This window comes from Myxocyprinus asiaticus, chromosome 14 (assembly GCF_019703515.2).
Source record: "Myxocyprinus asiaticus isolate MX2 ecotype Aquarium Trade chromosome 14, UBuf_Myxa_2, whole genome shotgun sequence".
NCBI lineage: Eukaryota > Metazoa > Chordata > Actinopteri > Cypriniformes > Catostomidae > Myxocyprinus > Myxocyprinus asiaticus.
Window position 1 is genome coordinate 9,545,168 of NC_059357.1, and position 23,847 is coordinate 9,569,014.

General features: G+C 36.5%; 1 protein-coding gene across 2 annotated transcripts; it reads right to left on the reverse strand.

The window, feature by feature from the left end:
• Positions 1–647: 647 nt before the first annotated feature.
• On the reverse strand, positions 648–3,713 carry LOC127451432 (homeobox protein Hox-B1). Of its 2 annotated transcripts, none has more exons than XM_051716146.1 (2): positions 2,389–3,016; positions 648–1,584 (listed from the first exon to the last, which is right to left on the reverse strand). In XM_051716146.1, exons 1-2 carry the CDS (start codon positions 3,014–3,016, stop codon positions 1,268–1,270), a joined length of 945 nt encoding a protein of 314 aa, XP_051572106.1. In that variant the 3' UTR covers positions 648–1,267. The 2 variants fall into 2 exon arrangements, 1 of the variants encoding a protein (XP_051572106.1); XR_007899101.1 differs by lacking the exon at positions 2,389–3,016 and adding an exon at positions 3,157–3,713 and having other exon boundaries at positions 1,516–1,584.
• Positions 3,714–23,847: the final 20,134 nt, after the last annotated feature.

Below are 23,847 nucleotides of genomic sequence, written 5' to 3' on the forward strand. Positions count from 1 at the left end.
ATTGTCAATAGCATTTCACCCACAGTCAGATTTGTAGAGCTATGTAAAGTGACAAAGTCATTTTTGTCCTTTTAGAAGGCATCAGTTGTTGTTAAGCACTCGATGTTAACTCAAGGCCTGTAGCGCACTCCTCTAAAGATTTATGGTTTGAAAGTGTTTAACAAGTCAATAAGAAGTCCTCAACACTCAATAACTCAAATGCACCGCCCACATAACTAAAGGAATCAGTTTCGTTTCTGTTTCATTTCTTGAAAGCATATTTTGTTTTTAATTTCATAGTTAGTGCAGTTTGTGCCACCCTTTAGCTAATCTGTGAGATAGTCTGTTTGTATGTTTAGAGATACTAGAAAGGCACCGAGGTAAAAAGTTCTCCGTGAACCACCCTGTTTGCTCAACAACATTCCGTACTGTGCTGTGAGCATGCTTAAACTATTGACTGGTGGTGGCTTTCTCACCCCCGCCACGTGAGAGCGTGTTGGAAGTGAAGGTTTTTATTTTTTTTTTTTAAACCAGAGAAACAAGTGAAAATGGGAAAACGTATATAAACATCCTATACAATAGTATGGGCCTATAGGCTACTACAACGGTGTTTAACAAATTAAAAATAGATTGGGTCAGTAAAATATTATTTTTATTTGAGGTAGATATAGAGATGACAAAATAATCTGATTGAAACATTCAGCACAATATGTCATACAGACATCAACTAATAAAACTCAGCTCGTCTGCGCATACAAAATACCAGACTAAAAAATCTAATTCTGCAAATGTTTCTGTAAAAAAAAAAAGAAAGAAAGAAAGAAAGAAAAAGGTCTACCCTGTAACCGCATAGTGCAAAGAGTCCAAAAACCCCTTACTGTATAGCTACAATTCACAAACCTCAAAAATATGAAATGTATACATCCAATCAAAAATATTTTCATAAAACACAACATTAAACACTAGTCCACATTTTGACAGCACAATAGATACAGTCTTCCCTGTAAAATCATTTAAGTTCGTTTAGGCATTTGTAAACATGGTGAAAGTGCATTACATATATCATCATTGTAGAAATACCCTGTATAATACACACGTAAAACACGTTGTGTAGTGTTGGAAGTTTTGCTAAAAGTGTTCTCTTTTAGTTTCCTAAAAAGTATGGACCTTTAACAAAAGAACACGAGAGGAGTCTTTCGGGCACATTGTGGAATGCTTAAATTAATAGACTTTAAGATAGATTTTGAATCTGTTGTTCAGTGCCCCTTAGTTAGTCTATTATCGTCTGTCAGGCCTCCGGGCTTGGAGAAGCACCTGGGGATGTTGAAGTTGAGTGATCCGAGTGGTCCTCGAGGTCTTTAGACGAAGTGGACGAAGCAGGCGCGAGACCCTCCTTCTCTCGTTTCTTCTGCTTCATTCGGCGGTTCTGGAACCATATTTTAACTTGTGTCTCGTTCAGCTCGAGCGTGGCAGCAATTTCGACTCGACGGGCTCGCGTGAGATACTTGCTAAAGTGAAACTCTTTCTCGAGCTCTGTTAGTTGTTTGGTTGTGAAATTCGTCCGAATTGTGTTTTGCGGGCCCAGTCCGAACTCGGCCACTTTAGCTGTGGGAACAAAAACAAAGAATAGTTATAAGGATGTTTATCAAACAATTAAACACAAATTAATCACAATCTCATTAGCTCATATCCTAAACACATAGCATTGGCATTTCAGTGTGCTCGTGTTGAACTTCAGGTCTCTTTATTAGATGCGACATAATTTACACTGCAGCAGCATACAAGGGGATTCAACAAGTTTATCGGTATCGCAAACTTTTGTTAACCTTGCCATAATCCCCTTGTTTGAGTATGTTATCAATTTAGGAAAAACTAATAGCGGGGTATATGTCCCTGCATGATACATGCAATCCAATACTCCCCAAAGATGGCTTTATGACCAGTCAATTTGTATAGTAAGTCAAATGGTGGCCCCAATGCGTTAGAGTTGGCGCATTCAATCGTTGTGAGGCAAACACGGCTAGGACAGGAGAGGAAAGCTTAAGAACACAATGGAGGCCTACAAAAACGAATGTTGCGCGGCGAGAGCCTGGGACAAGCTAAAGATAACAGTGTTGGGGTACTTCATAGGGCGTACGAAAGCATGTCTGTTCAATGCATTAACGCAGGGGGAGACGAGTTTAAACTAAAGTGAACGCGCACAGGCCCGACTTGTCACTAATCGCGTCTGGTCTTACCATTCTAAAATTATTCGGATTGAAACAGGATAAAAGTTTGCAATTTGACTATTATGTTTTAGATTTTCGTTTTAAAATGAATTAAATGCAATCCAGTTTATCTTGAAACGGTCGAAGGGCATCCTTGCCGACAAATTTGCTCTTGTTTCACGCACGGGGAAATTCAATCCACCTGTTTTAGGGGGGTTCCGTTTGACTTTCATCCAATCGAATGTCTTTCCAGGTGGTGACTGATCCGTGTCCCTCTCTTGGGAGGCCGTTAAATCGGCGTAGGTGCCTTGTGAGTAGCCTCGCTGGTGGTCCTGGCCTTCGCAGCCATGATGTTGATAAGGTGCGGCTGGGACGGCTCCCTGCGCCCCGCAGTATGGGCCTGCCATGGAGCCATAGTGAGGACCGACATTTGGAGTTGAAAAACCTGATGAGTGATAATACATTCCATCCTGCTCGGGGTTAATGAAATACTGTTGTTGTGCATAGTCCGGGTTGACACAGGCCTGGGTCCCATAACTCGTGGTGCCTGTGCCACCGAAGGTGAGGCCAATGCCACTTTGCTGCGTTTGTTGCTGGTGATGCGCGTATACCCCGTTCTGGTGCTGATGTTGTGCAGTTGCTGGCTGGTTGCTCCCCCCTACGTAAAGTCGTCCATCAGCGTTATAGCTGTCACTTGTGTGTGCAGTATGGAAAGGGGCCGAGAACGCCTGGTCGAAGTGGTGGTATCCAGCTTTGGGCGAGTAGGCGTTCATCGTCCCACGGTTACAAATTGTGTACTCCAAAAAAGAGTTCTTTCTGGAATTGTCCATGCGCAAGTAATGGCGGAGGGTGACCCTGAGAGATTGGGAGAGTCGCCTGTCCTGCAAGCTCGCAACAGTATGTCATGCGGAAGGAGGGAAATGCTTACCTCCAGAGTATTTGCTCGTGTTTCCCTATAACACATCTTTACCTCAGCTGCTGGTCACGTGAGACGTCACGGCGCCAATGGTGAGGGGACCTTCAGAAGTTTGTCAGCGCACGGCGACCATCCATCACGCGCTTGACATTTGCATGACAAAGCCACTTCAATCAAAGTAGTCCATCAATCTGATAACAGCTAGAATATGTCAAACTCTGCGTGAAAGGCTCTCCGAACCAGAGAAAAAGAAATAAAGAAAGCGTTTCAGACGTTGCATTGAGATTTAGCCCTTCATCTCATCGTATCTCTGTCCTACTAGCCGCATTTAGTTTATAATTTCAATCTGTTTTCGAGTTTAGTGAAAAATGTGTTTTTCTTCATAATGTAATGGTGGTCCCTATTGTTAACAGTAGGCCTACGCTTTCAATGTTGCCTATAAAGCTGGCCAAACTCAGATCTCATTGTGTGTGTGTTTAGGACGGAAATCTGTTTAACACTCACATTGGAAGTGACGCCATGGTTCACAGATCGGTCCGGGTTGGATTTGGATCCGTCTAATTGAATCATTGAACTGATCTGTTTCCAAAACGAAATTAGGCCGACAGCGAGCCTTCTGTTTAGTCCAAACTAGCAGGAAAAGAACGCCAACGAGTTCCTTTCTCTGGCTGCCTGTAGAAACGTGTGCTGCTTTGCTGCCTGAAATGAACATTTTTTATTACTTTTGTATTTATTTATTTTAATTGAGACTTAATGGAAACATTCTCACTCGGTGAATTCAACTACAGGTCAAAGTTGGGAAGATGGTCTGTAGGGCGAAAAGTTTGTGACTCTCGTTTTGATTTTTCCACTATTTTAACATTGTTAGATCATAAAACACCTAACAAATTTCCCAACCTTTGGGTTATACGTCAAACTAATGAGTTGGATGGCAGGCGTTGGTGGACAGCAGGAGAAGAGAAGAGCTAATAATTAATTGGGATGACAATGCTGAGCAAGTCTTCCTCTTCATATAAAGCCCACGCTCCAAATTGGCAGCTAAAGAATTTCAAATATATTTGCTCATTAGAACATGTTGGTACAAGGGAGGGTAACAATATAACGCCCACAGTAATTTGTTATCTGTCGACTCGCGTGCCAAGTGATTGGCACTAGTTGGGCAGCCAAAGATTCAAACTACTTGGAGCAGTTTTGTTACTACTGTTGCGGTTCTGTCTTTCACTCAAGAGTCCTCGATGCTTTAAGTCACTTGGTTTTAAGTGTGTCCATCAGCTGATGGAATGCAGTGCCAATATCAATCTCATCAGTGCACGAGCAAGGCAGTCAAACCACGAAAACAGCTATTTAGAGCTCAAATATCTTTAATAAAGTGGGCCATTTAAAATCTCTAATTTCCATTAACATTTGATTAACATGTAAGATTCAGCCAATGTTATTCGACAAAAGGGTGATTTGCCAACCCCTTTTTTTCTGTTTAAAAAAACGTTCAGTTTAACGATTCTTTAAATGACTGTACAAAACATCTTAAAATTGCAGACAGATGTGAGTATGTGTGGGAGAGATTTTGAAATATTTTTGAGAGCGACTTTTCAGTAATACACGATCAAATATCTGTAAAATACCTGTGATTTATTGTGGCTTTGCTGGTTTAATGATAATCCAATTAAATAAATAAAATACATACATAGTGGTTTTGTACTGTTACATAATATCATAATAAATGTAATAATAATAATAATAATAATAATAATAATAACAATTTTATATTTTAACTTCATTTTAATTGTATGTATATATACACTAATATGTACATAAACATATTAAATTTTAATATATAAGTATATATTATTATTATTATTATTATTATTATTATTATTATTTTATTAAGACACAAAAAATAGTTAAGCTGATTTTCAGTTATGATTTTACATAAAATATATATTTCAATATTTAATTATATATTATTATTATTTATAATAATAATAATATAAATTATAGTATTATTATTATTATTTAGACGCAAAAAGAGTTATTTTAGACCTGAAGGATATCATTTTAATTTGACCATTCTTGTTATTATAATTGTAGTCTATCAATTTATTTGAGATACGTTGTCGTCCGGATTTTGCGAAATGGCCCAATTTGTACAAAACATACAAGCTCTATACAACCAAATCTTAATGTATAACTCACAGTGATGAAATGTATAATTAAGATTAATCTTATCTTTAGTTTTAGATAGTTTTACTTTTTAGCTGTAACATAGCCGTAGCTTTGTTAGGTCGAATTGGCTTCATAGCATGTCACGTGATTAATGTTTGTGAACTGTGAAGATTGTGTCTGAAATCATGTTATACATCTCTGAATTATGAAACAAACTGTTTAGAAAAGATGTATGGAATAAGATATTGGTAAGCTAATGCTTTATTTGTATGCTAAAGATATATATATATATATATATATATATATATATATATATATATATATATATATATATATATATATATATACACACACACACACACTGTACATATAAAAATCTAACTTAAAGAAGTTTCTAGTATTTAATTGAAACACTTGGCTGCTAAGCTTCTTTCCTATTTTGCTAGGCAAAACTTAAAATTCAGTTGAATGTAATGAGTCTCCCATCACAACTACCTTTGATTCTTTGCATACCCAAGTCATTAACTTGCATAATGAATGGCCCTTGAAGCCATTCAAATATAGTTTTCTTTCTTCATTCCACATCATGTGCTCAGTAGTCAACTCTTGTGCACTGAGCTGCACATGTTAAACTTAACACAACAGATGACATCTTGTTACTATTAATTTCCTCTTACAGTTCCTCAGCCCAGGCCTCCTAATATTGTCCGTTCTGAGAGCCGGCTCATTTCCTCCACTCACCACCCTTCTTCTCTGTTGTCATTGAGTAGCGGATGTGCGGTGAGCAGATTGACACACATTGGCTTATCAATAAGGTAAATAATGCTTGTAGGTGGACACTGAGGTCAGTGAATTTTACATGTAAAGTGCTTGGGGTATCAAGAAAATCGCTATACAAATTAAATGATTTCCTCATCCAACCATCCTTTAAGAGAGGTAAGACTTGCCAAACACACAATGTCAGTCACACCCTAATTTTCATATGCAGCTCAGAGGTTAAATGAGCCGTACGCTTCATCTCTTAAATTATCCAAATCATTGTATAATAAACAAACTCTGGAAATTTAGATTCCCAGCATTTCACTTCCAAAGTGATCTTGATAATTTATCTTTATCCGATGGTGCAAACAACCAAATGGGTGACAGAGTAGTGGGGAAAAAATTGCATCTGTTTGGCTCTTGGAGTTTTACCTGACTTAAGTGCTCAAATAACATCTCAACATTTAGAACTCAACCACCGTCTCCTCAAACTGCTGTATATGTCTCTCTTGTCTGTATTGGTTGCCTCTCCTTCAGTATAAATATGTGTACACACTTAATTTTCTAGTGCAAGCATATTGCTGCAACACTATTCAATAAATCAAATATTTATCAGAGGCTGCCAGCATTATTAATTATATACAATATAATGTAATTTCTTAGACAAGTTATGCAAAGGATCTGCTTAAATGATTTCTAAAATAATGTTCTTCACATTAGCTTATCTAGAAATCTTATTCTTTGTTAGGCCAAATCTTATCACAGAAAGCAGAACAGGACAACAGTGAGCCATGCAAGGACTATACAGAGCACAGTGTGTAGGCTGATGTACTTAGTGTTTGTCACTGTGATTCATACTTTCACAATCTGTTGCACAAGTCTGATCTCGTTTAGTTTATTTCCGATTGGTGTCAAACGAACGCCTCAGCCAAGTAAAATTATGCTAAGGCCCTCTGAATGTCTTGTTCTTTTAAACTCTTTTTCTCCCTCTCTCCCTCACACTGTTTATTGTCAGCCAGTGATATTTTCAACACTTCACACCCATGTTAGACTTATATTTTTAAAATAACATTTCACTTGTCTGTCGGAAGTAGATACAAAGAAAACTTGTATTCCCTTAAACAATTTCATCCTCTTTCTCTTAAATCACAGCCTACAAAACACTTACTAACTCTCAGAATTTTACTTCAAACAATCTACCCAAGCCACCTAAATCAACCAAACCTAAACAGTCTGCCCCTGAAAAAAACCTAAAGCAACACTGCAAAACTTTAAAATCATAATTCATAATAACCATTTCAGCTCCAATAACCACAATGAGAAGTACACGTTTCATTGCATTATTACAATTGATCAAGATTAATATTTTATAAAGCTATCTATATTTAGTTACATCTTTCCATCTGAAACAAATATAAATATATACATTTCATATATAATATATAATATCTCTCAATCCATCTCATGCCTTGCATACTTCTTACAACCTAAAGATAAACCAAGACCCCTTGCCCGTAAGTTAACATTCAATTTTAAACAACCTCCATCATCCACATTATTACTGTGTCCATTTACTTGTGCATTACACTGTACATAATATACACATATTATGTAGTATTTCTCACCACCTCAATCTTAAATAAACCTCCCACTGTCAAATCTCTCACAGTGTACTCTCTCTTAGTCAACTATATTCAAATTGGATGTAAACTTTCTGGGCAGGTGTTGTCATTCCAGGTGGTTGAGTAGATAAGTGGAGGTAGCCCATGCGTGACTAATTCTTAAGTACTTTTGTTAGATATGGACAGACACATTTTCATAAAGTCACTGGTTAAAAGTGTCATGCCATTTCATGGGGTCACAGGCATTTAGGGTAGTATTTAATATGAATTATTAGGTCTGTGCTCCTTCCTAGCGCAAAAAGTTTACCTTTTAAAAGATACTGGGGAAGGCAAAAACAGCTTTGGTTTCAAAAGTGATAATACCATTTATTAATTTATAAATTTCTATTATATTCGTATTTATTTCAATTTCATAGTGCAAATATTATTGTAAGAAAGTTTATAGTAGCCTTATGTACACTGATCATTAATGGAGAGAAATGATAAGGTCACACTGTTCCAAGGCATATGAATGTTTTGGTTTACATACATTTTCATGCTTTGGTTATAAATAAGTTTTCTTGTCAGCTGAGATTTGAGCATCAAGTCACACTCTTAGAGTGCCCTAGGGTTCTTACTCATCTCCAAAGAACCCTTTATGTGAGAAAGGTTCTATTTACAAAGATTTACTAAAAAATAACCCTTTTTGCACCCTTTTTGCATATGAACATTTTAATTCTCATATCTATTAAACGTTATTCTGGTAATAAAACAAAAACTAAATGTTATGATTCCATTTTGGGAATCCCTAAAAGGTTTTATATAGAACCTTTTCACTTGGCTCAAAGAACCCTTTGGGGTTCTTTTTATTGAGCCCTTAAAAGGGGTTCTATTTAGAACCTTTTAGGGGTTCCAAATATGAAACGAGCGATAGAACCCTTTTGGGTTTTATGTGGAACCTTTTCTTCTAAGAGTGTAGGTTTTAGATGGACCATGATTGGTCACAGTACCTAAAGTTTGTGTTTATCTGTTCAAGCTATTAGTAAGTCATACATTAGGAAATGTTTATGTAGCCATGGACCTTATTCACAGTAGTGTCATTTTTTATTTTTTGACGGGGATAAAAATGAGGCTGTGAGGGATATACTTGAAGTCTCTTCAATAGGTTGTACTGTTGTTTAAACATTTTTTTTTTTTTTTTTTTTTAAAGTAGATAGTAGACAACACACTCCAGAAAGTAGAAGTTGTGAACAATTACATGTGATCTAGGACCTTTAAGAAGCTTTGCACAGTGCATGCTATTAAAGAGACTGCAACTCTATCCCTCACAACCTCTTTTTCATCCATCAAATATAGTTCTCCTGTGAATAAGACTATTATAGTATGATGTTTGGAATGCCTGTCATCCATTTATCATTGATGCCCTGCATGACTAATACTACAAATGAGAACTTTCTACAGTTGCAAAGGGGCTACGATTGTGAACATTAGCTGTTTATTGTGCACTGTGATCACTAGGTTTGCACACAGATACAGTGCCGTAAAAATTTATTTGCCTATTGTTCCATATCATAAAATAAAAAATAATATTAGATAAGGGAAACATGAGAAATCATGAAGCATTATTTTGAAGTCATTATTAAATTTATTCAGAAAGATGCCAAAAAAGTTATTAACTCCCTTAGTCTTGAAATGAAAAAATAAAATTTGTTGATAATTATATTTAGTAGGAGACTGAATACAGACTAACTTTACTGCAGCCCTGTTGAGTTGAAATTCCATATATATTGAACCATTCAATCAGAGAGAAGTAGCCACCTCAAAGCTTCTGAAGGTATGCAATGCAGCATCAAAATATATTCCTAAACATTTACATTTATGCATTTGGCAGACACTTTTATCCAAAGCGATTTCCAGTGCACTTATTACAGGGACAATCCCCTTGGAGCAACCTGGAGTTAAGTGCCTTGCTCAAGGACACAATGGTGGTGGCTATGGGGTCGAACCGGCAACCTTCTGCTTTCCAATTCTGTACTTTAGCCCACCACGCCAACACCACTCCCTAAAAAACTGAGATATATCAGCCTGGAACAGGTTACAAAGCCATTAATAAGGTTTTTGGACTACAGTGTGAGCCACCTCCAAATGGATAACACTCGTAGTGGTACGTAATATTCACAGAAGTGGCCAGCCTGCTAAAATTTCTCTAAGGTCAGAATAGTACCTCTTTTGGGAAGTTTCAAAAGATCCCATAAAAAACATTCAAAAAACCGCATGCCTTTCTAGCATCAGCTAAGGTCAACAAAAAAATGACTTCATGAAGAGAAGCAAGGGAGGCTTTTCAAGAAGAACAGCAAATCTCATCTCATGTTTTCTAAACACACCTGAATGATCCCCGAGCATTTTGTGATAATATTCTATGGACAAACAATTCAAAATGTTACTTTTTGGAGGATTCAAGTCTTCCTCTATGAGAAGTAAGGCAAATACAGCATTCCACGGTAAGAGTGTCATACCTATAGGGAAACAGTGGTGGCAGCTTGATTGTAAAGGTATGTTTTGCTGCTTTGGGACCTGGATGACTTATCATTGAAGGAAGCATGAATTCTGCCATGTACCAGACAATTCTTAAAGGAATATTCCAGGTTCAGTGCAAGTTAAGCTCAGTCTACAGCATTTGTGGCATTATACTGATTACCACGAAAATAAATTTCGACATGTCCCTCCTTTTTAAAATAACAAATGGCACTTACAATGGAAGTTAATGGAGCCAATTTTTGGAGGGTTTTAAAGGCAGAAATGTGAAGTTTATAATTTTATAAAAGCATTTACATTCATTCTTCTGTTAAAAGTCATGTATTATTAAGGGGCCCGTGTAGCTCAGAGAGTATTGACGCTCACTACCACCCCTGGAGTCTTGAGTTCAAATCCAGGGTGTGCTGAGTGACTCCAGCCAGGTCTCCTAAGCAACCAAATTGGCCCGTTTGCTAGGGAGGGTAGAGTCACATGGGGTAACCTCCTCATGGTCGCGATTAGTGGTTCTTGCTCTCAATGGGGCGTGAGGTAAGTTGTGCGTGGATCGTGGAGAGTAGCATGAGCCTCCACATGCAGAACCTCCGTGGTGTCATGCACGATGAGCCATGTGATAAGATGCATGGATTCACTGTCTCAGAGGCAATGGCAACTGAGACTTGTCCTCCGCCACATGGATTGAGGTGAGTAACCGCGCCACCACAAGGACCTAAGTAGTGGGAATTGGACATTCCAATTGAGAGAAATTAAAAAAAGTAATGTATTATTTGTGCTGTTAATTTGTTTAAATCACAATTTTTACAGTCGTTTTATGGTTTTAGGGTTGGAAACAAAGTTGTATAATTGGCTATAACTTTACACAGAAAAGGTTAGTAAGCGATTTTATATCTTAAATATAATATTTATATTATAAAATCATGTTAAAACACATATTTTTTACATCTTGTGGCTATACTTTTGAAACAGTGAGTATTTTAATGTTAACGGATTGGTATTCGGGGTCGTAGCTCTTCTGAGCGTTAGGCACTTCATCAATATCATGTGGTCAGTGGCGAATTATCAGAATCCAGTCGCTGCCATCTCACTTGACGTCGAAAAAGCATTTGATATGGTAGAATGGGATTATTATATATGGGATATTTTGGAAATATATGGGTTCAGAAATACTTTTATTGAATGGATTAAATTACTTTATAGACACCCGGTAGTGGCAGTAAAAACAAATGGATTAATTTCAGATTATTTTACTCTGGAAAGGAGCACCCAGCAGGGTTGCCCACTTTCCCCATTATTGTTCTGTCTTGCCTGGAACCATTAGCAGCCGCAATAAGAAAGGAGGGATGATTTTCCAGGGGTGATGGCGGGAGGGGTGGCACATAAGCTTTTGCTTTATGCAGATTATATTTTGTTATTCGTCTCCAACCCTACTAGGTCTATGCTTTGCCTCCACAGGATTATTAATTCCTTCTCTAAATTCTCAGGATACAAAGTCAATTTGTCTAAATCCGAAGCTTAGGCTCTGACAGCGTACTGCCCAGTAATGGGTTTTCAACCGGGCACCTTACAGTGTCCCAAACAGGGCATTAAGTATTTGGGCATTTTATTCCCAGCAAATTTATGTGATTTAGTTAGAGTTAATTTTGACCCTTTAATAAAAAGGTTTTCGAGCAATGTGGGCAGGTGGGCTTCATTACATTTATCTATGATTGGGAAGGTTAATGTTATTAAAATGAATTGTATTCCAAAATTCAACTACCTGCTACCTGTAGATGTCCCCCTCTCTTATTTCAAGCAATTTGATAGCATAGCTAAGACCTTTATTTGGAATGGTAAACATCCCAGATTGCATTTCAACAAATTACATAGGCCGATTGACAAAGGTGGGCTAGGACTTCCCAAGAATTTCTTTTATTCTTACGCATTCTGTCTCAGACATTTGGCTCATTGGTCACTTCCACCTGAGAAAGCCCCTCCCTGGTTTTGTATTGAACAGGAAGTTCTTGCCCCTATTTCGCCATTGCAAAGCCTTTCTATCAAACTAACCGGAGAAGTTAAGTTACACCCCATTATCCCGCATTTGCACGCGGTATGGACAAAAGTGTCCAGAGTTCGGACATTTATTTGAATGCTGCCTCGAGCATTTGGCTGAACACAAAATTATGTATTGATAAGTTCCTCTTCTGCTGGACAGAGTGAATTGTGAGGGGGGTTTCTATGCTCGGTGACCTATATGAGAATGGAGTTTTGAGATCCTTTGATAATTTGTTCAACATTTTGGGATTCCCAGATCTCAGTTTTTTAGGTATTTACAGTTGCGCCAACTGCTCTGTACTATTTTTGGGAGTAGCACACACCCCCTTAAAGCAGCAGACACTCTGGGAGTGGTGATTACTGCTTTTGGAAAATGTCATGAGGCATCAGTGTATTACTCCCTGCTAGTTCAGAGTCTGGGGGACGGAGCTTTAAATTCTATCAAGAGATTATGGGAGAAAGATTTTAATTTGGTATTGGAGGAGGTTTGTAAATTTGTATCTAGAGATGCACGGGTGTGACTTATGCAATTCCAGATTTTACATAGATTCTATTGGACCCCATCTAGATTGTATAGCCTTGGTCTTAAAGTCACACCCACCTGCTGGCTTTGCCAATCGGAGGATGGAGGTACGGCCCATGTTTTTTGGTGGTGTGCTGAGATCCAGGAATTTTGGTTGAAGGTACAGAGTTTTGTGTGTGACGTGTTGGGCATTCAGATTTCGTTTTGCCCCAGACTCTGTGTTTTGGGTGATGGGGCGGTCATCGATGTAGGAGATAAATACATAAAAAATTGGGTCCTGACCAGTGTTATGATAGGCAGGCAGATTGTTTTAAGGGGATGGAAGTCGGTTGGAGCGCCCTCAATTCGGGAGTGGTGCGAGCAGTGGGGAGGGTGGCAGCCTTCAAAGAGGTCTCGTGTAGAAAGCTGGGGATCTGGGATTCATTTAATAGGAAATGGGTTAGTTATTTGATGTTTTGGGGGGACTCTCGGAGAGGGACTGTGGAGAGAGAGGTGTTTTTTTAGAGCTGAATGATTATTATATATTTTTTACTTTATTTATTTATTTTTGTATTTATTTATTTATTTATTTATTTTTATATTCTGTGTGTGTGTGTACTTATGTAAGACCATGGGGATGTTCGTTTGGGGTCGGGGTGGGGTTCTTGATTGGGGAGGGGGAGGGGTAGTAGTGGGAATTATGTGTTGATTCATTGTATATATGTTTTGTTTTTATTTGTCTTCTTGGAATCAATAAAAATGTTAATATAAACAAAAACAAAAAAAAAAAAAATGTTAACGGTTTGGCCCCATTCACCTCCATGCCTCACTGTAACCCAGCTGTTGTTGTTTTTTTTTTAAGAAAAGGACAGATGTGTTGAAATACATTTTTGTGGTAATCAGTATAATGCCACAAATATTGTCGATTGAGCTTAACTTGTATTGAACCCGGAATATTCCTTTAAGAAGAATGCCAGACAATCTGTATGTCAGAGCTTAAGTGTAACTGGGTGATGCAGTAGGACATTGATCTAAAGAACAGTGGCAAGTCCACATCTGAATGAGTAAAAAGAAACTAAATTACAGTTTTGGAGTGGCCTTGTCAAAGTCCTGGTTTGAGATAATTTGGCAGGACCTGAAAATTATAGGCATTGAGTTGCATTGTTGCCCATTTGGGGCATTCCAATTACTTTTTCACAGTGGTGATATGAGTCTATGTCAATTATATGCTCTCAAAGAACAGACATTAAAATACTGAACTGTTCCGTTTGTCAGGTTCCCTTTGTGTAATATTACACTTTGTTTGAAATTTGGCAAGTATTTAGTTACCTGAATAGACAGTATTTAAAAGAGAATATCATGAGGGGGGGATCATTTTAGGGCTTGTAAAATTACACCATGTACAGCTCTTCACAGAGCAGCCTTAGGGTGGGGCTTCTGACTTACAAAGCAGTTGTTGCTTTGTGATTAATTGAATTTTACATGAAAAACAATTCAAAGTCCTTATCTCTTGTTCAGCATTACTGATATACACTGATCTTTCTGAGTCACTACAAATCATATCAAATTTGTATAACATCACTAAATAGCCTTGAAGTCTACTTTATTTTGTGTGATTGGGAAACTGGCTCACTGAGGCAAAACTGAAATGAATTCTACATGTTGTAGGCAGCTAGATATGATATCAAATCACTTTATTGTCACACAACCATATACACAAGTCAACAGTGGGTGAAAGTCTTGATAACCAAGTATAATGTGTACTTACTGTGAGTTAAAGCACTCTGCTACTGTTCAAAGCTTTCAGGAGGTCACATGACATTGTGTATATTGTTAATTACCTCTTTACCGTATATGTGGGCTGTGTAAGCGGAAAGCCATGGAATACGATAGGATTCTCTGAGTGGATATTCCATCTCCTACATTTTAAAAGAGACTGACGATTGCATTAATTCCATACACTTTTCAAACCCTTTGAAAATTGAAGAAATCACAAGCTCCATTTTAAAAACCTCATTATGGCTGTAGAGCTGAGGAGGGCGGGGCCAGGCTGGAATGAGACACACCCAGTCCCCAATCAGCTTGATGGGGCGCGCGAGGGATAAAGGCGGCCGGGGACGACAGTTCGAGAGAGAGAATGACAGACAGCTGTACTGTGTGTTTATAGTTGTGTGTTTTGTTTAAGTTGTTTATTAAATTATTATTTAAGTTGTCAAGCCGGTTCTCGCCTCCTCCTTTCCACCGAACCCCCTTACAATGGCCATATATAAGAGACTCTTATCAGAATCATGCAGGTTCAATAGACAGACAGATATACAGACGATAGATTAAAAAATAGATAGATATCTACAGTAGATAGATAGATAGACAGACAGACAGACAGAGAGATAGATAGATTTGAGAAATATTCTTTGGAGTAAATTAGTGTGACAACTAGCCTAAGTATATATTCCTATATGCAGTGAATCAGTGCAAAGACTATTTGTATTGAAAATATCATGCACTACACACCTATTTTGGTCTGGGAGCTGCATTGGTATGCCACATAGTCCTGGGTAGGTACATTTCATGTTTGGCTGAGTTGAAGCTGTCATCTCGTCTACTTAAGCAATACAAGAGAACACGATAGCTCCAAGGTATTGTCAACACATTCCCTTGTTGGCAGGGTTAAAGGTAAAGATGTGTTGCTGTTATATACTGTACAAGTGTTAGTGAATGCCCCCTCACCCTCTGAGCTGATATGGACAGCTGTGAGGGGTGTGCTTCAAGCCATTGTACAAGAGCCAGTACTTTCGCCTTTTACTAAGTGTTACAGCTGTTGATGGGAGATCAGCATGCCATATACTCCAGCAGCGTCATACAGTATCATGCTGCTCTCCAAACGCTTGTGTCATTTTTCCACTCAAGGACTTTATTCCCAGTCCAAGTTTTCCAGTTTTAAGTACCATGGAAACGTTACTGCAACTTTGGTCTGATTAATCACAGTAAAGGTTTTGAAGAAACTCTAACTGAAAGAAGCAGTTTGCCTAAATCAATATTTTCCATTGACTATTAAAAAAGTCATGTTAACTTTAGTAATCTGCATATAGTGTCAACAAAATTGGTTTTGACTAGCAAAAACTAGCAAACCCCATGCCTGAGATCAAACCCTATGTCTGAGATATTTTTATTTTTATTTTTTTATTTTTTTTGGTATCTGATTTCAATTGCTTGGTTTGTAATTGCTTGATTTACTGTAAAATAGCTACTTTCTACATTATTTTCTGGATCATTGGAACGTGAATGCACTTTAAAACACACAATAAATGTCTGATTAACAAAATTCCCCCAGATTACGACCCAACAAGCATGTGCAGGAAGTCGAGCAAGGCCTTGAACAAATATACAGGGATTCCCATTCCTTGCAGCTTGCATTCATCTGTTGCTCATCTTACTTTAAAAACCTTTTGAAAACTATACATGCAATGTTTTTCAGTGGTCTTGGTGCACTGCTAATGTTAACATACTGAAAGAATAATCTGCATTGTTTAAGCAGGGACAAGACATGAATACAGCAAGATCTGTCTATCACAGAAACCCACACACACTATTCTACAGTACCTCTGCCCAATGACGTTAGACCTTGAAACATGCTGCCAAGTTTTTTCCAAATATTAGCACCTTCACTTAAGGTATCGAGCTATCACAACTGTGTGTCCAGTATTTGTTAAGATATAGTGAGTGATAAAAGTAAATGGTAATGCAAACCATTGTGTTTTTGGATTAAAATTGATTTATTGTATTGGCCAGCATGCTATTTGGCAATCACTTTAGCTATCTGTCACTGTCAGCTTAGCTTCACCCCATTCTGTTTAACAAGCTGAATATAGCTACATGGGAAATGCTTTAGTTAAATTTGTGTGTATTTTGTAGTGGAACTTTTTTGATGGAGAGGTTGCACATGCACAGTAGCTGGACCAGCCTGAAAAAATGTGGGGTTTTTAGCATGATTTGAGCTAAAGAGGCAAAATGTATGATATCATTGTTGTCAGATGTTTTTGACACATAATATTTATCAATTTTGGAGATTTCACTCTTTTCCCATTCAAGTAGATAGGAGCTGTAATTCATATACCTAATATGGTACCTTCATTGAAAATAGCTGCCATGGGGCACTATCAAGATGGCTGCTGAGCAGACTGACTTGCCTTAAAGGAATGTTCAAACATAGTCTGTCCATATTAAGAATAAACAATATTTTGCTGGATATGAAATTAATTTTATTATATGAAGCTGTTGCTCTCAACGTAAGTTTAAATGAATTAGTGTTTTTTTAGATGCCTTCATTTGAGATTATTTTGCTTTTAGCATATGTTTAAAAACATTTTATGGAGCTGATATTTCTTGTTTTTCAGTTAAATGTGCTAAGGTGGCATGCTGTTCAAGTTCTGCTAATTTAAGAGTTAAAGCCAAGGGTGTAACAGCAGGGGGGACGTGGGAGACACATCCCCCATACTCTTTCAATAAAGTGATTCGGTCCCCCACACTTTTACAAGCTAAACTTATACCGAGTACAAATGATGGATTTGTATACAGTATTCTTTGCGTTTTGTTACTTTGGGCTGATTGAGCAACCATCTAGCCAATCACAGGTGAGTTTCATGAGCCAAAACAAACCTTAAGTAATAGGCCGTCAGTCAGACAGTCTAATCATCGCGACTCCATTCATTTCTATAAAGATGCTTTCAGCAATGCTCATTTATCCATGTTTTTAATCTGCATTGATGTTGATCTAAATTAATAATCTAAAGATGAGGAACACACAAACGAGAGTTATTTATCAGCATATCATTCTTGATTGGCAGCATTACGTGAAATGCACTGCAGAAAAAAACAAAGGACAGTCCTTCTTTAAAGCACACACTGTAAGTGGAGTGTATATCAGTACCTGAGTCTTCATTAAGTTATGCTTTTTACATTATGTTTGTGAGGTAATAGTTTGATCTGTTCTTTTTGCCAATTTAAGCAGATTACTAGATCTGTGTTAAATATGTAAAGTTATTTTTAATATCAGCTCCATGTTTGTGTGCAGTCGACAAACTGTAAGAAAAAGATAGATCTTCTGTGTTCTTAGAACACTTATGCATTGAACTGAAGTCAACAGATATGTAGACACATTTTATTCATTAAACTCTTTTCATTGAAACTCATAATAATATAATACTATTATTGTTGTCTTTTGATAAAAGTCATGCTCAACAGCTCACAAAATGTAAGGAAATTATAGATTTGCTTTGTTCTTATAATGCATAAAACCTCTACTAAAGTCTCTTTGTAGGTCTGTAGGATAAGGATAAAAAAAAAATGTGGTTGTTGATTTAGTGAAAAACTCATTTCACACAAGACATTACCAGGTGGCATCACCAGAAATGGTCACTGAATGAATCATTAAATGGATCTGAATGAATTTTGGTGAATGTAGTCAAAACACTCGAGCCACTTGCATACATTTAAATCCCACAATGCACAAGCACAGAGTAAAAAATAAAATTGTGCATATGCACAATTGGCATTATTGTCATTGATTAAATAATTTATTCAGGACCAGCTTGTGCTCAGTCTTTTATTGTCATGTGTGAAACAGAAGCAAGAGCTCCACAAGATGTCCTTTAATTTTGCTGCTAATTTTGCTAAATTTGGCACTTAATTTGCAATACTTGAATCTTTAAAATACTACAAATACTACAAGTATATAATACTTATATATTACTATAATGCTTATATTATACTTGTATATTAATATATTGAAAACTGCACTGTAAGTGTTGGGTCTGTGTGAACCACCTACTGACAGCGGTGTCCCCCCACTTTTATAATGACTGCTACACCCCTAGTTAAATCTAAGATACCCTCTGGGGACACTGTTAAAGGAATAGTTCAACCAAAAATGAAAATTCTCTCATTATTTGCTTATCCTCATGTCATCCCAGATATCTGAATTTCTTCGGCAGAACACAAACAAAGATTTTTAGAAGAATATCTCAGCTCTATTGGTTCATACAATGCAAGCGAATGGGGTCCAAAATTTGAAGTTCCAAAAATCCCATAAATGCAGCATAAAAGTAATCCATATAACGCCAGTGGTTTAATACATGTCTTCTGAAGTGATCTAATCAGTTTTGGGTGGGGACAGACCATAGTTAATGAAAACAAAAACTAACTAAAATAATTTTCGTTAACTAAAATAAAAATAAAAACTGAAACTAGACTAAAATACTTTTTCATAACTCCAAAAATAACTGTAATATAATAAAAATTATCTTGAATTCAGAGTTTTAGTTTTTGATATAATAGGGTGAATATGGGCAGAGTGGGACACTTTTAGAAATTGTACTTTTGACACGCTGAATTATTATCCAAGCGCCACATAACCTTACATTATACTTTTGAAAAAAATCTTAGGATGATTTCTACTTTAGTCAAAAGCAAAAATTAAGAACTATTCAATACTGGGAAGTAGAACTTTTAAAGACCCTTTTCTGACCAAATCGCAAATGTTTAAGCAGTACTGGTAAAGTGGGACAGAGGAAAAAAATATTCTCTAGAAAATATCTTTTTTGGAATTAATTTTTATATTTTCTAATACACTTTCACAATGTTAAGTTTAATTTACTTTTTTATAACCTTAACAAGATTTACCTCAAATTGCTGTCATTTTATTTACCATTGCTTTTCTCACCAGTGGTCATGAAATAAGCTCTGCCACACATCCCAAAGTAAAATCATCAATTTAAAACCTCAAAAAGATAAAGAAATAGTTCACCGCAAACTGAAAACTCTCATCACTTACCCATGCCATCCCAGTTATGTGTGACTTTCTTTCTTCTGCAGAACACAAACAAAGATTTTTAGAAGAATATCTCAGTTCTGTAGGTCCATACAATGCCTTTAATTGTTTACTCCCCAAAGATTAATCATTTAAGGAAATACATATGGATACTCTGTGTATCAAGCTTTAATGTCCTTTGTCACTTTACCCATATTCACACTATATTATACAATTTGCAACAATGACAATCCACTTTAAACATTAAAATATCACTAGATAGATGTAACACAAGACTGCCCAGAGAAATGTAATGATGATAGACTTTTTAAATTACACCAGTAAAAGTTCAGCTTTGGCAGCCATAAAAAATACTAAAACTAAAACTAAAATAAAAACTAACTAAACTGAAAATATTCACTGAGAAAACTAAAACTAAACTAAAACTAACAGACAAACTGTGAAAACTAACAAAAACTAAACTAAATTGTAATGACAAATTAAATATTAAATAGAAATAAAAACTAAATTAAAAATCTAAAACTATAATAACACTGGGACAGACCAAAATGTAACTACATTTTCACTATAAATCTTGACATCTACAGTCTCCTTGGCGATCATGATTTCAAGCTCGATTACACTTCCTACCACCATCTAGCACTCTGCCCATGCATCAAGCACTAGAAAGTGTAATCAAGTTTGAAATCAATCGTGACTAGAGACTGCAACCGCAAAATATATAGTAAAATATTTGTTACATTTTGGTCTGTTCTTACCCAAAATCGATTGGATCGCTTCAGAAAATATGCTGCCTTTATGTGCTTTATGGAGCTTGAAAGTGTGTGACCCCATTTGCATTGATATTCTTTTGAAAATCTTTGTTTATGTTCTGCAGAAGAAAGAAAGTCCTAAACATCTGGAATCACATAAAGGTGAGTAAATGATGTGAGCATTTTCATTTTTGGGTGAACTATTCCTTTAAATATCACAGGAGAGGTTCCAACTGGCTTTGTATTTGCTCAGATTTTTTTGCCTTCAGAGCGCCAAGAAGGGCATCTTGTTATGTTAACATGCTTGGAGCTCGTTTTATATTGCCATTTAACATTCTGGTTTATCTTTATAGTGTGATGCATCATTTGCTCTACATATTACCTTGCCAATAGCTTGATATTAATCAGAATTTCGTGAACAAAGTTTGCTAAACAAATTCATATAAGAATAACTAAAAAGAGAGCCCATTACAAAAATTATATATCCAATACATTATTTTTATACAGCTGACCCTGAAGTTGTTTTAAAATAAGCATATATAACCTTTTATTGTTACCATTTTTATTATCCTTGTTTAACGAATAAGTACTTTTCCAATCGCTTAAACTGTGCCTCTAGTGGTTTGATTGAAATGGAAGGAGACTTTCCACTTTAATCTTGGCCAGTCCCACCACTGCTTCAAGCATAGCATTACCCAGGATGCACCTCTGTAAACATTTGCCCATTTTCTCATATGAGAAAATCCTTACACCACCACATCTCTTCTTATTTTAGACTTAACTGGCCCAGAGAGGAAGCCTTGCCAAGGCTGTTGCTCTGTGCACTGTAAAATATATAAACAGTTCCCTGATTACAGTGGAGGGAGACTGAGAAAGAGGCAAACTGATAAGCGTGTAAGAGCTGGCAGACCACCAAGCAAAGCTTAGAGGCAGAGATAAAACTTGACCCAGCAGCCACACCTCAAATTATCAGGCTAATGCTAAAAAAAATAAATAAATAAATAAATAAATAAAAAAATCACCACCAGAGGGTTTTTAAAATAATTACCAAACTTGTGTGGCCTCAGGGCAAGGAAGAAGTTGTTTGTCTTGTTTGGATATATGTTGATATGTAAAGTCTGTCTTACCTGTCTCCAGTGAATTAAACAAAATTAGGCCAGATAGCTGGAATGAGAGAGTGAACCAGCCCTGTACATGTTGGCACCAGAAAATTAAGAAATCCCAAACCAGGGCCTAAACAAGAAATAGCAGAATACTGGAAATCAAATCTGACCACTTAAAATTGACTAATTTTTACTAATAAGCACAAGAGACATCTGTCTTCATATTCATTCATCCATCCATCTATCCATATATTTCTCTCCCACCCTTGATACAACAGTAAATCATTTACTGTTATATAGCATTTGAATAGCATCCTTATTTTCTCAATGCCCAATTAATCTGTCAGCATTTGATCACTGCACTTTTTCCTCATAGTAGAATCTCTGGGCTGATGAATGCTTGTGAGGTGTGTATTGACTGAGTGTTTGGCTCCTGTACACATAGAGTTAAACTCTCAGCTGTCATAGTAGCATTGCTCTTTGTAGTGTGACCAGATCCACCTTGTCAGTAATATGAGCAGAGGACCTGTTTCTCTCTGTCTGTCTGTCTGTCTGTCTGTCTCTCTCTCACACACACACACACACACACATGTTGGTGCAGCTATCCTTATGAAGACTCTCCATAGACATAATGATTTGTATATTGTACGAACTATAGATTTTATCCCCTAACACTACCCCTAAACCTAATCCTCACAAAAAAACGTTCTGCATTTTTACATTTAAAAAAAATAAATTAAAAAAAAATAAACATAGTTTAGTATGTTTTTTAAGCGATTTGAATTATGGGGACACTAGAAATGTCCTCATAAACCACATTTATAACATAATACCCTTGTAATTACCCGTTTGTAACCTAAAAAAAATTTCCTTGTAAACCACCCAAACCTGGCCACACACACACACACACACACACAAGGGATGCATAACCTGATACTGCTCTTGTAAATAAACAAACAATAAAAAAATAAAAGGTTAATTTAAATATATTAAACGAATACTGCTAAGGACCTGGTCCTGCAGACATTATACAGTATATCTGGGTCAGGCTGATAGGGAAAGAGAATAACAGAATAGGGCCTTTCCTTTAAAAAAAAAAAAAGTAATGTGTTAAGATGTTAACAACAAAAACTGATGTGATTTGAGCCTTTTGACAGCCATAATATTTTAAGTCACAATTTCTGCTTTATAGGTTTAACAAACCATAATCGAAATATTTCCAGGTACCCCCTAGGCCTAAGTACCCCCTGTGGTATGTGTATATCTGATAGGCTAATAATGTCGAAAAATTGCCTTTTGCAGTATATATTGTCTTAATGTCTTAACTTAATTTTCTTAGTAATATTGTTATCATTATTATTATTATTATTGTGGTTGTTGTTATTATTATTATTATTATTATTATTATTATTATTATTATTATTATGGATGTGTTCGTTTTGCTGTAGTTAAACAAACAAAAACAAAACAAAATCTACCCACCACGTTATTGCTGTTGTTAATATGATCTTCTCCTGCTTCAGTGCTTGGGACAGATCCAGCTGTTACATATAAGGTGTCCAAAATTAATAATATGTAAAAAAAATAAAATAAAATAAAATAGCCTTAAAAATGGACACCGTTCTTTAAGCATTAAATAGGCTATGCTTAAATATGAATTTCTAATCTAATGGTTTCATCTGACATCTTGCCAGCTCGGAACACCCCGCTCTCAGCTGGAGCCCGAACTATCCATAATGGCTGCCTCTTTATTGTTCATATCCTTCATTGTGTTTCCAGCGCCATTTTGCATCAGGGCGAGTGCAACCGCTTGACCTTCCTGCAGCTCATCTCGGCCCTTTTTCAACGTCCCTGCCCGTATAAACATTCACTTCTCTTTTGACAGCAAAAATAAATAATATTCGCCCTTCAGATTTTTAGGTCTCATGTCATCAAGGGGGGTTGCTGCACTGTAGTCTACCAAAGCCCATTTTGTAAGGATATTTTGTTTTACATTTTTCGAACTTGCTCTTGATGTGAATGTTCTTGCTGCAAGTCGTTAAAAAAGGTTGGCCGATACCCAGTGTTTTGAACATATATTTAGCATATGATACTGTAAGTTTGTGACGTGTTCTTTTTCTTGAGACTTATTTTTCCGTCTCTTTTCTCAACGAATACTAATAACACCAATGTATAACTTTACATCATCTGGCAAACGATAATTGTCAAACTTGCCGTCAGAAAATATAATGATGTGAATAATAATAATAATATCAATAATCCTTGCACACTACTCGTAATATATAATGTTCTTCAGAAATTCATTCAAACTGGGAATTACATATTTCATCATTGTGCAACATCAATAGCAAGGAATAATAACAACAACAAAAAAATCCTAAAATTAAGGTGTCTTTTCTAAGCCTATATTAAAATATTATTATTAAAAAACAATTCAATAAATCTTATTAAATCAATCACTCTCGCTCCACCGTAA